Raw genomic sequence first — 18,139 nt, 5'->3', positions numbered from 1 at the left:
TGGAAGGAAAACTTTCCATTAATTGTTTAGCAGTAAAATCTCTTCAATCTTGAAATGATTTGGAAGGAAAATTAATTTTACAAACTGATTATCATGAAAAGACAATTTTACCCTTTTATTTTCTTCTAAACTAAACAAACTCTTCTCTCTCCTCTCTCCTCATCCTCTGCTCAAAGCTGCGATTTTCTCCACAAATTTGCTGCAATATTCCAGAAATTCAACCTCAAATCTATTATCCTTAACAACGACGAGTTGAATTTGCTGCAATTTTTCGAAAATTCAACCTCAATTCTGCAATTTTTGTAATTGAGAAAACCTAATTTTTAATATTATCCCCAATTGCAATATCTTGCTCAAGCTTTTTTGTGTGGATCGATTTATCAATTGCTATTTACAATATGTTGACATGTTATGGTTATGGATTAATCCACCATATTTGATAATCCAATTGATTTTCATCCATTGATAATTGTTTTTTTTGTTTGTGCAATGTTACGGCAAATTGGTGAATGGTTGTTTGTTTGCTCATGTTAGTCAAGATATCCCTCCCCTTCCTTCCTTTTCTCCTCTATCCAAACAAGGGAGGTGAATTTCTTCCTCCCTCCCCTCCCCTCCCCTTCCTTCTTAAAACTGTATCCAAACAAGCCAAGTCTTTTTTTCCCCTTCAAAAAAAGAATGAATGATAAGGTAAAAGGAACGTTAGTAGCATGTTGGATAGGCAGAAAGTGTATAATCTTCTACTAGCTTAGTTTGAACATTCAAGCCATTTAACCCTTAGAAACACTAATGGATTTAGTGTAGCCCAATACTTTATTATTTAATGGGCTTTTAAGAGTGGTCCACTTGAATGGATAGTAGAACTACGTTAAAAATAAATAATATATCAACTCTTTAGGCCATGGTCACCTTTATTAAAAGCCATAACATTAACCTAAGCTAGCATTGTCACATTGTGTACCAGGGGCGGAGCTAAGGGAGGCTGGTGGGGGCCTTGGCCTCCCCCTTGGCTCAAAATAAAAATTAAATTTGCTCGGTTTTTTATGTGATAGTGCACAACAAGTCAAGAGTTCAAATCTTGTAACTAACATTTTTTTTTAGTAAATGCATAATAAACTCAATAGTTGCGAAATTGTACATACATAGATATTATTTTTGCCCCCCTCACTTAAAAATTCTGGCTCCGCTACTGTTTTGTACAATCTCTTCAAGGCAATGCGAATAGAAATGGTTAGTGTGCTCACTTAATTTGTTACTGTTACATTCACGATTTGATTATCAAGGTAGGAGGAATGTAGGATACTAATTAATAAAAGTGATTCGTAGTTGTTCAAGAAGAAAATCAAGCGGCTTAACAGCGGATTGAATTGTAAAATCGTGGAGTCATAGATGATGGGTTTTACATTTTTAAAGGGACGACTCCTTTAAATTCCGGAGAATCTTAAATGAGGACGTTAGTGGCGTGACCTTAATGCAGCTTATTCCTCCTTAGGAGCTTTTAGTTTAACTCTTTTAATTTCCTTTATTAGATTTTTCTTTGTCCTTCCTCGAATGTATAATTTACTCAATTATTTTTTTTTATTTTTGAAACAATAATGTAGAAAAATCAAGAAAAGCAATTGAACTTCAAATGCTTAGATCAAGAGAGTATAAGAGATGTACATTAATGTATATAAGTATCCATACTTTAGTTAGCACATGTTCACATTTAATGAAGTGAGTTGAACTGAATTGATTAGAGGTGAACTGAATTGAGGTGAAATGAATATTTTATGAGAGAAGGAAATTAAGAGCTGAAATGAACTGAAATCAAACTGAAGTGAACAGGCCCGTACTATGATAGATAACCAAATTTAATAATTAATGTTTTGAAAAAATGTACCAAGTATACTAGTTAAAAAAAATCACTTTGTTTTTTACATTTTTTACACTATAATTTTTATGCTCATATACATACTTAAACACGTATTTACCCATATAGTATGTAGTAGTAAAAATTGTATAAAGTTTACGAGTAGCAATACCGTTATGGCACTATGTATTCTATGTATGCAATTATGAGCCTTTATTTTTGGTTTATGGGTAAGTATCATGTTCGATATAGAGAGTAAAGGTATTGCTAATCTAGATTCTGGAGTCACAAGACCACAACCAACTATGAGTACGAATCGAAAAGGTAATGTTAATTATTTAAGGGGCATCATAATCTTCCTTAGCTTTAATTTCTTTTTCCATATCTGTTACCTAGTGTATATATTCTTATATTATGAGTGTGATGTTATGATAATATGATCCCAATCTAAATTAAACTTTTATCGATCAATAAGGCGGTTGATGCGCACGTGTCATAAACTCATAACTAGTCATGTAAGAAGAGAAAATAACATAGCAGAGCTCTGTTTGTTGTTAACAACATGAATGAGGGAAAGTAAGGGATGTAAGAAGAGAAAAATAACATATTAAAGGTAGAATTGCCAAAAAAAAAAGGTTTAACACTTTAAAGGTCGGCTTTATTAAAAAAAAAAAATGTATCTAGTACTTAAGTAGAATGAAGACGGGAGTAAATGCGGAAATTAAAATGATGCAACCACCATGACCAAAATTTAGGGTCAAGAAACCCACTTTCAAAAGGTAAGCCCATTTAAGAAGCCCAATTTCTTCTTAAAAAAAAAAAAAGGCAAAAGCCCACTTTCAAAAGGTAGACTCTGGCGCAAGAAACCTTCGTTAACAAGAATTATTTCATTACTTTTTCGCAAAACCTCCCCAATTTCTCTCTTTCTCTCTCCTAACAGTCACTCCGATCTGCAATTTCTAGGTTTGTTCATTCAATTAATCACTCGCAATCTTATTGCTTTACATTCAATTTGATTTAAATTAGCTTCTTGATCAATTGTTCACCATTGTTTAAGATTCACAAATTTTTTAGGTTCTTCATTTTGTAATTTTTGATTGTTAGTCGTCGTACTGTATTATTTTTGATTGTTGATGAGATGATGTGTTTTTTCGATTAATTTTAAATTTTGTTCTGAAATGTGTACCTGTTTATCAATTTCAAGAGTCTGAGCTTGATTATCTAATTTTTTTTTGAGTTATTGTTAGCTCTTATTTATGTTCATGTTTCAAATTAGTACAGTTCTTACTCTTGTATATGTTTTTTTTTATTTTTTTAATTTTTTTTTTATTTGTTTGATTGTTTTAGATGAGAGTAATAATTTAGTAGACCGTTGAAGCTCGATAATTCGATATGATAGTTCAATTTATCTTTGATAGGTTGAGAGTGTGATGAGATTGAGGGTTTAGCCTTTTCGGAATTAGCCGAGAATTGTATTGCATTTGAATCTAGTTTGTCCAGAAAGTTGGCATGATTTGGAATTATAAGTCGGTTTATATGATACGCCTATATTTTCTTGAGAGGAGTGTGGATGGGTGAGTATTATGCCGTTTTTAGCTGCCAAATTCTGTACTTGATGGAGTAATTTCCCTGCTTTTTCGACTGATTTTTTAGGATAATAATATGAAGCTTGATACAAGTGGTCTTGAATCAACTGCTCCGCTTTTCCGGAGAAGTGATGCTGTATTTGATGGCTTGCAAATGACCCCTTCATTCGATCTCCCTAATCCTACCGATGTAAGATATCGTGATGGTTTGATAGTTGATACATGGAGGCATATAAATTGTTTGGATTAGTCAGTGTGATTGAGATTTTGGTTGACTTACAATGTTATTCCCATTTTTTCTTCCAGTTTGATGGATTTCAGAAAGAGGCCATACAAATGGTGAAGCCCGCTAAGGGGACTACAACTCTTGCTTTTATCTTCAAACATGGTGTCATGGTTGCTGCTGATTCCCGAGCTAGCATGGGAGGATACATATGTAAGTTTTACTTAACCCTTTTTTAATAGCTTCTTCTGCTGTTTAAACTGACTAGCTTTGCTCTTGTGGCTTGTTGTAGTGGATTTACCTTTTTTTTTACAAGGCAGGCATCTACTTAAATTCAGTGCTTTGTAATTTGTACTCCTTTATCCGTTTTGCAACTTTTGTTTTTTAGTTTGCTTTTGGTGTCCGTGAACAAATACATTGGGAAATATATGAATTTGTAACTGGAATATCTCTTACCTGGCCTTGTGTTTGTAGATAAGTAGTAGTTATGGTCATAGATTCATTTTTTTTGTTAAAGAAATTTACTTCCCCTTGCTTTTTGGGGTTTCATATTTCTTAAAACCATATTGTTGTGGAAGCTGAACCTTGAGTATGTCAGATCTTACTGCTATTGGTGTCTGTGAGGCTTAGATATTTAGATGCAATCGCTCTTCCTTATAGACCTGTAGGATTCACTAAACTGATTGGTAAAGGTATCAGTACTCGAGCAAAAGATAGTGCTAATCTTCAAAAGCAGTAATGATCAAGATGAAGGGATTGGGAGGGGATTGGAGGGGAGGAAGAAGCAACCATGGATAGTAGAATTTGTTGAGTAAATAGCAACGTGGGGGGGGGGGGGGGGGTGGAGGGGATGGAGTTTAAAGATAAGGAAGGGCAAAACTATTCTAGAAATGACAAGCTTACTTGCTTTGGCTTACCTTTCTGAATGCACAATGTCCACGTTTTTCCTGGAGCGGTTTAGGTATGTCATAGACTTGACCCATCATGATATTTGGATTGTGCTATTTTCTGCAAAGCTCCCAAACACTGTTTGGAATAAATCGTCCTAACTTATTCTTTCTTACATCCTCCGTTACTTACGGTGTTTGAAACTTTTGCAGCATCTCAATCCGTGAAGAAAATTATTGAAATTAATCCTTATATGCTTGGCACCATGGCTGGTGGAGCTGCTGACTGCCAATTTTGGCATCGTAACTTGGGAATTAAGGTACTAATCATTCTAGGCTAATGTGAAACTGTGCTCTGAGCCTCTGAGGAACTAACATGTCTGAAATTACTGCATACTGCAATTATTGCTTCTTTCTAAGAAATACTGCACAGAGGAGTTTTTATTTTCAGTATACAGGAGAGATAACTGTTAATTCTCTTTTAATGGAGAACATTTGGGTGCATGAATGTCATGTGTTTGATTTCTAAGCTATTTCCTTTTGTTGTGTGTTTTGACTGGGGGTTCACTTTTCCCTTCCCAACTTAGTTGTTTTATATGAGCAGTCATATGTTGCATATCTGATGTCATGCTGTTGGCTGTTGTGGGGAGATTTTTTTGAAACAAATAGGAACAGTGGCATTTGTGGGAGGAGAGAATGTGATTAAAATAAGTGAAAGTTCATTAACTCAGCGTTGATGATGATTGGACTATTTTTGAGCATCTCACTATTTGGAGTTTGCACGTTATTTTTGTCAATCACAAAAGAGTAGAGAGCTGAATAATTTAGCTGCTTAAATAGTGTGCTACACTGCTACATGTAGTATACAATGAGAAGGGTCATTGAGCTCTTGTGGGTCTGTGTTGGGGGGAGTATTTCCAGCTAAATTTACGCAAATCTATCCATGCTTCTAGGTTGACGCTCTATTTGTTGTTCTATTGCTATTTGCCTATTAGGAGACCATTTTAGTTGTCTGGCATCATGTGTGTCCATGAAATAATGACAGTGTTTGTATGATTTTGCAGTGCCGGTTACATGAACTTGCAAACAAACGAAGAATTTCTGTTACAGGAGCTTCAAAATTGCTAGCAAACATTTTGTATAACTACCGGGGCATGGGTCTCTCTGTTGGCACAATGATTGCTGGGTGGGATGAAACGGTAATAGAATGATCCTTAATTTTTTTTGCCTGTTGTCTTTGTCAGTTTCCTTTACGGGGCCCCAAGTTACAAGTTGCGTGTTTCTATATGGTTTATAGGGACCTGGTCTATACTATGTGGACAGTGAAGGTGGAAGGCTCAAAGGAATGCGGTTCTCTGTTGGATCTGGTTCCCCATATGCGTATGGTGTGCTTGACAATGGGTTGGTACCTTTTTTCTTTGATTTTTGGATTGCTTTAGCCTGTACCATCATTATTTCTTTGATAACCTTTGATTTTATAAGGTCGGTTTATCTAATCTTGACTCAAATCTGGTTGGGACGTTGTATCAATATGCTTCCTTTGAACTCCCACAATTCACATTGCATAGTCAATTATGAATACATCTTGTGTAAGGATTAAGACTATAGCAAGCAATTGAAAATCAAAATATAGGCGCTGAACCATCATCCATCCATGATACTGTCCAGTATTAGCATTTGGGTGATTGCTTCCTTCTCTCACATTCTTATTCACCCCTTACCTTCATTTTCTGCAATATAATTGGGTATTACTTCATGTAAATATGAGTTATATGACATCTAATTCTACTACACCTTTAGGCTCTCCAAGTGCTATCAAAGCCCTCATATCTGCTTTTTCTTTTTTTTTTTTTTTTTTGGTTTGTATTTATATAAAGTAATTGTTTGTACACAGGAGAGTTTTACAGCCCTTAAAAGTTACTGCCTAGTTTTTTCTTCAACATGCCAAGTATCTAGGTTGCTTATGTATGTAGTTGCTCTGTTGCAGCAGTTAGATGTTTTTTTTGGCCAGGGAGCGTATCAGCCTTTTGCAGCTGAAATTTAGTGGCAGTTTTAGGTTCCGTTTGTTTCGATGGTAAACATTTTTCATAGAAAATCATTTTCTAAAGAAAACAGTTTTCAATGGAAACATGATTGTGGAGGAGGTTCTCCTTTGTTTGTCTGATTACTTATGAAAAAAAAGTAAAATGGAAGGATGGGGAAGGATAGGGAAGGATAAAGGAGAGAAAATGGAGTATTTTTTAAAAGAAAAATGTGGCATTCCGCATACCTTCTTCACTAAAGGAAATTGATGTTCCTTTTTTAAATAGCAACTTTCTACCTATGGGAAAATTGTTTTCTGCCCTTAGGAAAATTATTTTCTCGGAAAAGATTTTCCACCAAAACAAACAACCGAGCCTTAGAGATCCTCCAGATTAATGGTTAAACCTGAAAATCTAGAGGGTTTTTTTTTTTTTTTTTTTTTTTTTCTAATTCCTGCTGGTGCTACTGTCTATGCTGTCCTATTTAAGGGTTCAATTTCATGAACCCTCTCTCTCTTTTTCAATTTTTTTTTGTGGTGTAATGTAAATAGTATGGCAACAATTAGGACCATAATCACCATATATATCTGGAAGAGGCCTTTTCATATTGGGATAGGCTGTTATATTTTCATAATCATCTCACTTCAGGAAGTCCATACATTGGAAATGCTATTTAGTTGCTGACTGTTTTCTGCTTTACTCTAAATTTCTTTTTGAAGAACTTATATGGCTAAAAGCTAGTCAATGCTTTGTATGGATTGGATATTAATCATTCTTCAGTTCAGTCTTGTAGACAAATAATTTACATTTTTATATTCCGTAAAAAATTTCAGAGTTTCAGTCACTAGTACAAGTTCCATTGCCTTGTGACATTATGGATCGTTTGCATTACATTTCCAGGTATCGATATGATATGACAGTTGAAGAAGCATCCGAGCTAGCTAGAAGAGCTATTTACCATGCTACATACCGTGACGGAGCTAGTGGTGGAGTTGTTAGTGGTATGTACTTTTATCTTGCACATGCATGATGCATCTGGAGTTCTGGACATTTTAGTAAACACAAGTGCTAATTGTTTTCACTTTATAGTTTATCATGTCGGACCTGATGGATGGAAGAAGCTAACCGGGGATGATGTTGGGGAACTCCACTATCAATATAACCCTGTTGTGCCTGCCACTATAGAGCAGGAAATGGTTGAAGTAGTTGGAGCTTAAAAGTGAGGTGGAAGAAGGCCTATTCTCTAGTAGCAGCTGAAGTGGAGAATGTTTTTAATGCTTTTAAATCAAGTGGATCATCGCTCACGAGGTGATTCTCTGCAATACCCTAATGATTTCCTGTGTTCATATGAACCAAATTAGCTGTTCGTTATTGTACTAATAGACTAATGCTTTCAAGCTTGTAGCCATAGTTTCATGAATTGTTCTTGTGGTTATGCAGAGTTTCTTAGTGAAAGTGGATGTTACTTCCTTTCTGGGTTTCATGAGTTTCTTAATTGATTTTTCTTTGTGACATTCGACTCTAGTAGTTTTTACTTTTTTGCGAGTTCTGAAGTTTTTACAATTTTTTTGTTTTTAAAAAAACTGAAAACAAGTTTTTAGGTCCTAGAGTTGTTTCAAAAAAATAAAAACTGAAGACAAGTTTTTATAAAATTAAATTTATGAAACTTTTATTAGCTTTGTTTGGCAGCAACTTGGTGCCAACACAATCATAAACAAATTAAAACCCTAATACCAAACTATCACTAGCATGAAAAAAAAAAAAAAAAAAATCAAATCTTCACCATCGAACTCAAAAGTAATAACCTTAAGGGCTTGTTATTCACGTTATTTTTACTTTATTTCAAGTTAGATAAGTTAGTTTAGGAAAAATAAGTTCAATTTAAGAAAAATAAGTTCTGATAAAGATCAGTCAAGTTCAAATTATAACTTAACTTAGTTTTAATAAGTTTAGTTTAGTTCAAATACTAAGTGAAAATCAAGTTAATAGAATACATCCTAAATCTATACGAATTTTTGTGTTTGTGGCATCACACCAAGAAACCAAGTAATTCTTGTGAAATATGTGGCCGCATGTCTTGAAAGCCCATGTACTTGGCTCTCGTTCATCTTTTAGTCTATCCAATTCCTCCAATCAAATCGAGCATTCGGTGCAATTCAAGCTACTTTTTAGACCCTTAATTCCTTGCAAGTCTCACATTTGGGATCGGTTTCTGGGATGATGTTGGTCCTGATGTAGATCCACCCTGCGTGCTGTAGTTGTAGCTCGTCCTTGGTGGTCTAGGTATAGCGATATCCTCCATCTTCGAGGTTGTGGTGCCAATGAGCCAATCTTTAGTCATTAACCCCAAAGCAGCACGATATATATATCTATTTCTATTACGCGTATTATCAAATACTTCGTAACAAATCTTTGCTCAAACAACGAAAGCTAGCAGTTTCAATATAAGTTCGAACTACCACACTTGTCAATCTGATTAATGCTATGAGCCGGATCAGCCGGGTTAATTAACACTACTGCGCAGGTACAAATTCACCGGCCAAATCCAAGCTGGACATTTTAGGGCTTTGCCGGACTCTATGGTCAAATTTAAAAGCCATCCTCGTTTCGTACTAATGTTTGGGAATTAAAATTTACTACTATTATAACCGTATAAGCTAATGGATTATGGATACCCGCTAATTCCTCTTTTTTTAAAGAAAAAGGAGCTTAATTAAAATAGATTAATAAAGTTTTACATCAAACTACTCCTCGTACTATTGATAATGGAATTAAGTTGTTGGGATAATTTCCTAAAACAAAGAGGATTCCTAACATTAACAACCTTATTCTCCCACATGCCCTATCTTTAGGTCAGTTTTTTTGTTTTATACAACTCATATTTACATTAGCCTATAGAGGCAATAGAGTAAATTAGGTTAGCGCAAAGGATGAACTAGTGGAACACCCAAAAAATATAGAGGCAATAGAGTCATGAGATATTAATGGATATTGACTTTTTTTTAGTCAATAGATAAACCATAATAAGAAAACAACAAAATATAAGCCTTGACAAACAGATAAGTTAGACCCTATTCTCTCCACCTGAATAAAAATAATATATAGTAAAAATAATTTTTGTTTAGTAAAAATTAGTGATTGTGAAGAAGAAATATAATAGAGAATTAATAAAAATATTTTCATATCATAAAATATAAAGTGAAGAGAACATGCCTTAGTGTTTATTTGCTACCATTTTCTTTAAAAAAAAAATATATAGAAATCATATACATGCTTCATAAACTTTTTTATTTATTATTTTTCTTTTTTATCGACCCAACAGGTGGACTAATTTCAATCATAGGAAGATCATGGGAACAATATATAAAAATTCGACAAGACTTTATTGCCCTTTGTAAACAAAACTCAACTCCAAGACACCCATACTCTAGAGTCTAAAGACTTGTTGACGAATCTCGATCTAACCTTTAAAAGCCCAACCCACAAATAAGAATATCCTTATCTACAGTGTGCGGACTAATGTATCCCTATGTTTTGATCTTGGTAATGCTTTGTGCAAAAAAAAAAAAAAAAAAAAGGTTGTTAGCCCTAATTTGTTTTTTACTCATTCACCCTCAAAATGATTTACTACCTTCGTTCTGTATTAGATGTAATTTTGAATTTTTTATGTCTCACAAATAATACTCTAAAGTTGCATCTAATATGAAATGTAGGTAGTATATGAAAATTAATTCAATACCAATATAATTGACCTTATATGCATAAATAGTGAAGCTTATTTTACACTAATTAAATAGCAAAATAAGCAAAAATGGGTAAAGTATCTAGTCATAAATCCATGTGTCCCAAATTAACTAGCATATTAAAAAGAAAAAATTTGAAAAAACGTTTTTGAATATTTGAATTGATATTTTAGGTTACAGCTACCAAAATTTAAAAAAATAAAATAAAATTGTTCTATACTTAATAATCATAGTCTAAATTTTGTTACGTATACCCTGTCGACCCAAGGTCATTTGCTCATTTAAGCAATGAACAAATAATTATTTGTTCATTTGTTGACTAAATGAGCAAATGACCCTAGGTAAAATTAACAAGGTCGGCCGGATGTGCATAAGACTACCCCTTCTCCATTATCATCCTTCCCATCCTTAACTTCACCAACCCTCCAATTTAAAAACTTGTCACAAAAATCAAAAACAATTACATTTTTAATATAGGTGAAAACAAATACATGACGACAAAAACAAAAATAAGAATAGTGTCAAATTCGTCAGAAGTAGCATGTAAAATTAACCTTCATTGTTGCCATTGAAAAACTTGACCAAATAATCATAAAGGCAAAGCCAATATTGGTGAAATATTAGATTTTTTTAGTTTGTCTTTTTCTAAGATCCAACTCCTTTTATTAACGGTTTTTACAGTTCTAATTGAATTATCCAGGATAAATCTTTTATTCTTTTCTTGATAATCTTGTCCTATAATTTTACGTTCAACGGATGACGGATACTATTTATCAGTATTTATCAGATTTTCGACACTACTGTTATTGGAACCTTAACCTTATCACCAAAGTACACTAATGATTCGGTACAACAATGGCGCAACATGCCCAACACCACTAACATCGCAACAAACCTTGGTCCCAACAAGCCCCAAATTTAACGAAAAACCCTAAGAAAAATATATAAATTCCTCTTGTGGGAATTCTATTGTTTTTCACACTTCATACATACAGTCATACACTGATACACATATATCATGTAATTAAAGTGGAGTATGTCAGTTCGTTGCTCCACTATTCTTGCATTTGTAGACTTGTAGTTAGTTCTAGATTTTTCTACTTACAAATAGATATCTCTACAAGAATTTTCCATACACTATAAGTTCTAAATTATTCTATTTTATTCTATTTTATTCTAAGACAATTATCCAGTTTAGATTTTTCTAAATTACCGTATTTCAACGGATAAATCTTTTGATCCTTTCTTCTTTTATTGAGAATCTTGCCTATCTAGTAGCTTTGCCTACAACGGATGGCGGAAAGTACTACTCAGTTCTTTCCACACTACTATCATTAGAGGCTTACCCTTATCACAAGTGGCGGAATCAGAATTTTTAAGTAGAGGGGCCAATATCTTTCACAGCTATTGGTGAATGTCTACATTTACTATATATAAAACTAATAATTAAATCAAAATTTTAGGGCTTGTTTGGCACATTTTTTGTTTTCAGTTTTCTGTTTATTTTTTTAAATCAAAAACAAAAAACCAAAAACCAAAAACCAAAAACCAAAAACCAAAAACGGGATTATTATCTTGTTATGTTAAGTTTTAGGGCCAATATCTTGTTTTCAGTTTTTGGTTTTAAAAAAAACGGGGATTATTAATAATTGATTATTATTCATGTTATGTTAAGTTTAAGTCATTTGGTTAAGGTGTCATAACTTAAACAACATATGATTAAGGTAGTAGTATACAACTAGTTAAGAGAAAGGAAGAAAGTGGTTGATTCGTCACTATTATTGCAACCGTTACTACTTACGGTTTCAGTTTTAATTTCTCTTGATTAGGGTTGTCAAAAACTGACACGACACAATAACCCGACATGAACCCGACACGAAATAAGCGGGTTTGGGCCAACAATTCTCGACCCATTTACATAATTGGGTCGACACGAAATTAAACGGATTAGGTTTGGGTTGAAATTTTCAACACGAAACCGAAACGTATAACCCGATTATACAAATGGGTTGAACGACAACCCGTCAACCCGAATTCGACACGCTTAATCTATTAATTAAGTAGCAAAAGAAACTGAATTTTTTATTCAAAATTTGTAATTTTGTAATTACCTTGACACCATTTATACATTTTGGTAATTTTTTGACGGTTAATTTAGCTACAAAATTATAATTTTCATCTTTTTGTAAATTAAAATTAAATCTGGCGGTTAATTTGAGACAATTCTTATGTATGGTTATATTGTTAAACCTACTAACTTTAAATCCTTGTGGTATCTTTTGCTAAAACTACTAAATTCAAACTATTGTGTATCTTTAATGAATTAATTATGTTTGTCTTTTTTATTTTTGAATTGAATATTAATTAGTTTATTACATACTATTTGGGTAAAAGGTTACCCGCGTAACCCGTTTAATAAGCGGGTTAGGTTTGGGTCAAGGGTTTTCAACCCGTTTAATAAACGGATTAGGTTTGGGTCAAGGGTTTTTCAACTCGTTTAAAATCGACACGAATACGAACTCGACACGACACGTTTGACAGCCCTACTCTTGATTTAGTTGGGCGGTTTCATACTTAATGCATTATAACTTAGTGTATTAAATGCATTGTTTAATGCATCTCTTAACATTTGATGTTTGATGCGTTGTTTATGTATGTTTTATGACATTGTTCAATGCATGACATAAAGCTTCTTTTAATGCATGACTAAATGCATTGTTACGTTTGGTAAAATGTAATGACGTACTACTATCTTATATATATGAGAAACTTCTCATATGATGAATGTAGTTTTGAGAGATGAAATATAATTTCTATCTTATCACTTTGGCATAGGAAGTTACTATCAGTTATTCGTTATCACAAAATATAAACACTTTAATACATTGAACTGCAATAATCCTACAAGTTATTGTAATTGTTCTTTGTTGTATCTCCTGAGTAATTTCTGTGATACCCGGTTATAGTATAGGGTCGGAATTCTACTTTTGGGAAAGTGATCCCGTTCACGCCTCGAAAGTTTTTCCAATAATTTCATTTCCATTTCTTTGTAACCCTTGTCTACTAGAAAATCCCCAACAGATCCTTTGGTTCCCCAGTAATCTAATAAGACCAAAATTATCAACAGGACAAAATTATCAACTAGGGGTGTCCATTATTCGGATAAAAACCGAAATCCAATCCAATCCAAACCGAATTATCAATTTGGATCGGATCCAAACTTTAAATCGGATCGGATCGGATTAAATTTTTTTGAAAATTCGGATTTTCGGATCGGATTGACCTTGTTCGGATCCAAAAAATCGAAATAACCGAATTATGAAAGCGTTATTTTTACAAAAAAAAATATTGTTAGTATTAATCATGTTAAACTATGTTCGTGATTATAATAATATTAATAATGTAATCTATGTTTTCAACGCTTGTATAAATCATGTACTGCTATACTTTCAAGAATTGAATTTTATTATTGCAATTTTATTTTTGTAATTGCATTAGACCCAAAAAATTTAGTAATGTATTTTAATTCGGATTTTCGGATTGGATCCAAATAACCGAATTATAATTCGGATTGGATCGGATCGGATTTGGTAAGTAATTCGGATCGGATTGGATTTGAAAACTAAAAACCGAAATTTAGTTTGGATCGGATTGGATTTGGGCTAAATCCAAACCGAAAACTGAATGGACACCCCTATTATCAACTATAATAAGGCCAAATCTTGAAAATGAACAAGATTTGAAAATACACAGGTCGTTACAAATAATCCCAGAAATTTAATCATGGGATTTAAAACAAATGGAGACTTCCCCAAAATAACCAAATCAGAAGGCCAGATTCTTATGATCTTATCTCAAGCAATTAGAAAATTAGGGTTGTGAAAGATTTGATTACCAAAAAAGAGAAATTAAGACAAACTTCTCTAGAAAAATCAATAGAAAAACCTTCAAACAAATTAATGAAATTAGGATTCATATAATCTAATTTTCGTGAATTTCATCAATTAATTTGAGCTGAGGATTGATCAGTTGAACAAGAGAGAGTAAGGGCGGGAGAGGGAAAGATGTAGAGGGAAAAAAAAGGAGGGAAAAACAGGGAATAGATCTTATCTGTAAAATAGTTTTTCTATTTTTTTTTTTTAAAAAATATACTTTTATACGTGGTACCATATGGTATATGGAATTTGGAAAAATATGTTTATATCATGATGTCCATGAACCACACTCATGGTTTTTTTTTTAAGATAAAACGCTTATAGATCCACAATTCCACACTATTTAGTATTTACACATTATATAATCTCTATTTTTCGTAATTTTTTAAAGGAAGATTTAGGTTGTATAAAATTCATTACATTTATAATTTTCAAATATTAAACTTTTACTCAATTTAATTTTGGAAAATCCTCTTTGGTGAACTCGTATTTTTTAATTTTCTCAATGGTAAACGATAAAAAAAAAAACTTTAATTAGTTATAATTATTCAATGGTGAACATAGGACCTGTTCTGATTTACTGAACTGAATTTGTTTATGAGAGAAGGAAATTATGAAATGAATTGAGCTGAACTGAACTGAAATTAAGCTGAAGAAAACAAACCCTTAATGATACTATAAGTTTAACCCTACTTAATTAAAGACTAAATGACTAATTTAAACCTAATAACTTTTACCCAAAAAAACTTCAACCCAAAAAGTATTGCCCAACAACCAGAACCACCGCCTAGCAACCATAGCCGCCGCCTAGCTGCCATCACCATTAACAGGCTAAAGTCGAAAATAGATAAGGAAGTAGGGTCGAATCCATAGGAAAACAATGTTCTTTTATTCCTAATAAATTATTATAATCTAAATTATCAATAAACAAGGAAGAATTGTGAGAATTATACTATAACAATAATCAAACTAAGGGAATAAGCAATAATAAAAAGATCTAGGGTCATAGGTTCACCAATAATTAATATTCCGGGATAAAACATAAGAATCAATTATCAATGTATAAATTAACCAGATTATAAAGGGCTTTCGGTACGTATTACAATCACAGAATTAATCTACCGGTATTTAATCGCATCTCTCGAATCTTGACTTAACCATTTATAAATTAACCGCCTATTGAAACTAAGCCTAAACATCAATTCTCATCCCTCGAATCTTGAATCAATGTTGCATAACTCATACAATTAAACCTGAACAAATCTAATTGCATAGCATTAAAGCAATCAAGGAAATTAACCCACAACATTAACAATCAACAATAATAAATCATCCCTTCATATTCATTATGGATCCTCAAGAACCCTAAAATTAAACTACTCGTGTATAATTAAAACTAAATTAATCAAAAAAATTAAATTAAGCATGATTATAAGCAATAATAATAAAGCAAGTATGAAAATTTAAAATAGCAAAATTAAAGTAAAATAATACGAAGTAGTTATTAAAGAAAAAGTAGAACCAACTGTAATTATCAAAACCTAAAGCAACTAAGAGCAACTCCTAGAGACTTGTTTGCAATTTCAATAATTCCCTAGCTAGCTTGACCATTGGAGCTAGAAAACTTAATTAGCTTGGCTAAACAAATTAGCTTGGCTAAACAAATTAGCTTTGCCAAGCTTATTTGCTTGTAAATTAAACTTTCTAAAATAATATGCTCATTGCACCAATTAAGCTCTTTTAATGTATTTTCTATCCAACAACTAATACTAAGCTAATAGCTAGCCATTGGAGCAAAAATTAGTTTAAATAATAATTAGTTTAAAAGATTATGTGACATGACAAGCTAATTTTTATTGGAGTTGCTCTAATAAAAACAAAAGAAACCAAAGTCAACATCAACTAAATTACTAATCTAAACTAATAAATTAAAGCTGGAAACTAACAGAAGAACCAAACTAAAACTAAAACAAAGAGAAAATTAACAAATCTCACCTACGTACTACTACTTCCTTTTATAAGGAAAAAGAATCCTAGTAAAGGTCAACTAAGAAAAGATAATCTTAGCTTAACTAAACTAGGATAAAGCTGCCAAAATAAATCTAAAAGCTAATACTCTCCCTAAACCGACAATCATCAATTATCACAAAACAAAACCAAGCAACCGGCCCAAGAATGCACAAGCCCAAGAAGTACTCGTGCCTGACCGGGCTAGGCCTCGCTAGATCGGGCCCGCTTGGTCTCCACACCCAATAGGTCTTAGCTGCATTCTAGTGCACCTAAGATAGCTACAACAAGGAGAGACCCAAAATGCGCGGCCCAAATCAAATAATCCAGATAACATGTTCGCGATCCGCCCAAATCAACACCACGCTCTGTAAAATGAACATTTAATTAAAAAATATGAACATGAAAAAAAAATGAACATTTAATAACAAAAAATGAACACGTAAAAAAATGAACATTTAATACTAAAAAGCGAACATGTTATAAGAAAATGATCATTTATTAAAAATGAACATGACTATCATATAATCATAAATTTGCTAGACCACAACCTTAAAAATGAACATTTAGTTAGAAAAATGAACACATAAAAAAAAATAAAAAAAATAAAAAAAAAAGAGAATATTCAGTAATAAAAAATGAACACGTAAACAAATGAACATTCAGTAATAAAAAGTGAACATGTCAAAAAAAAAAATAAAATGAAATGAACATTTAGTATATTAGAAATGAACCTTTATCATACAACCATAAAATTGGGATCACATATTTCAGAAATTCTCCGTACATATCATATACTTCTTCATCACTTCTTACTCCGAGTCTTTGTCTTTCACAAATACAATAATCTGTACTCACTAAAATATAACAAATAACAACAAATAATCAGAATTTTTATAATCATCACAACGTATGTTCATAATAATTATTTAGAATGTTCATAATATAATCATCAATACAATAGTTAAAAATATAAATAAATATCACTCTATATGTCATATGTGTTCATAATCAATAACAGATATGTTCGTAATAAATAACGAAACATATATATGCATAATAAATTGTTCAGATTTTCAGCACTAAATGTTCAGATAATTTAACTTTCAACATATTATATTCCACTTTCAACCTAATAAAAATGAACATTTCATAAAAAAATATATGAACACTGTAAAAAATGAACATTTAGTATTAAAAAATGAACATGTAACGAAAAGTTATGAACATTTAGGATATTAAAAATGAACTTGATTTTCATAAAGGTTCAAATTCATTGTATATAATTATTAATGAAAAATAAAGATAAAATAAATTGTTGAAATATGTTCATTTTTTATGTATTGAATGTTCATTTTCGGTGTACAAAATGCTCATTTTGTAATAGATGTTCATTTTAAAATTCCTACGTGTTCATTTTTTTAACAGAAATTATATTCAAGATCGATTGTAATTATTTAAACTCTAAAAAATTGAATATACACCTTAAATCTAATCTTGATTCATCATAGAGAAAATAATTATTGATTTGTAACATGATTAGAAATCAAAAGAAATCAAAAGGAAAATAAATCAAAAGAAAAATAGAGAGAGAGAGGAGAGAGAAAATGACTACAATTTAAGCAATTTAATTGATATTCATTAACAATTAAGCAATTTAATTGATGTTCATCACAAATTCATAATAATTTCAAATAATCAAACAATAAATCATCATGCATGATCAACGAAATCATACAAATTACAATTACAAATTGATAAAATCTAACCTCCATTGTTTTCTTTGACCTTCAACTTTTTTCCTCTTTGATAAAAGCCAATTGATTGAATCTAAAACTCATAGATTTAGAAAGAAAGGAGTATACCCATCAAAACATGAATCACTAAC

General features: G+C 32.1%; 1 protein-coding gene across 1 annotated transcript; it reads left to right on the top strand.

Annotated features, from left to right (window-relative positions):
- Window positions 1-2,665: 2,665 nt before the first annotated feature.
- On the top strand, window positions 2,666-8,049 carry LOC145581632 (proteasome subunit beta type-5). Its single transcript, XM_081638649.1, has 8 exons — window positions 2,666-2,812; window positions 3,503-3,625; window positions 3,742-3,871; window positions 4,759-4,865; window positions 5,610-5,744; window positions 5,843-5,946; window positions 7,467-7,567; window positions 7,656-8,049. Exons 2-8 carry the CDS (start codon window positions 3,512-3,514, stop codon window positions 7,781-7,783), a joined length of 819 nt encoding a protein of 272 aa, XP_081494775.1. The 5' UTR covers window positions 2,666-2,812; window positions 3,503-3,511; the 3' UTR covers window positions 7,784-8,049.
- Window positions 8,050-18,139: the final 10,090 nt, after the last annotated feature.

The sequence above is a fragment of the Chenopodium album genome, chromosome 15 (genome assembly GCF_948465745.1).
Source record: "Chenopodium album chromosome 15, dcCheAlbu1.1, whole genome shotgun sequence".
Classification (NCBI taxonomy): Eukaryota; Viridiplantae; Streptophyta; class Magnoliopsida; order Caryophyllales; family Amaranthaceae; genus Chenopodium; species Chenopodium album.
Note: the sequence above shows the minus strand (reverse complement) of the source record. Positions and strands in the feature narration are given on the sequence as shown.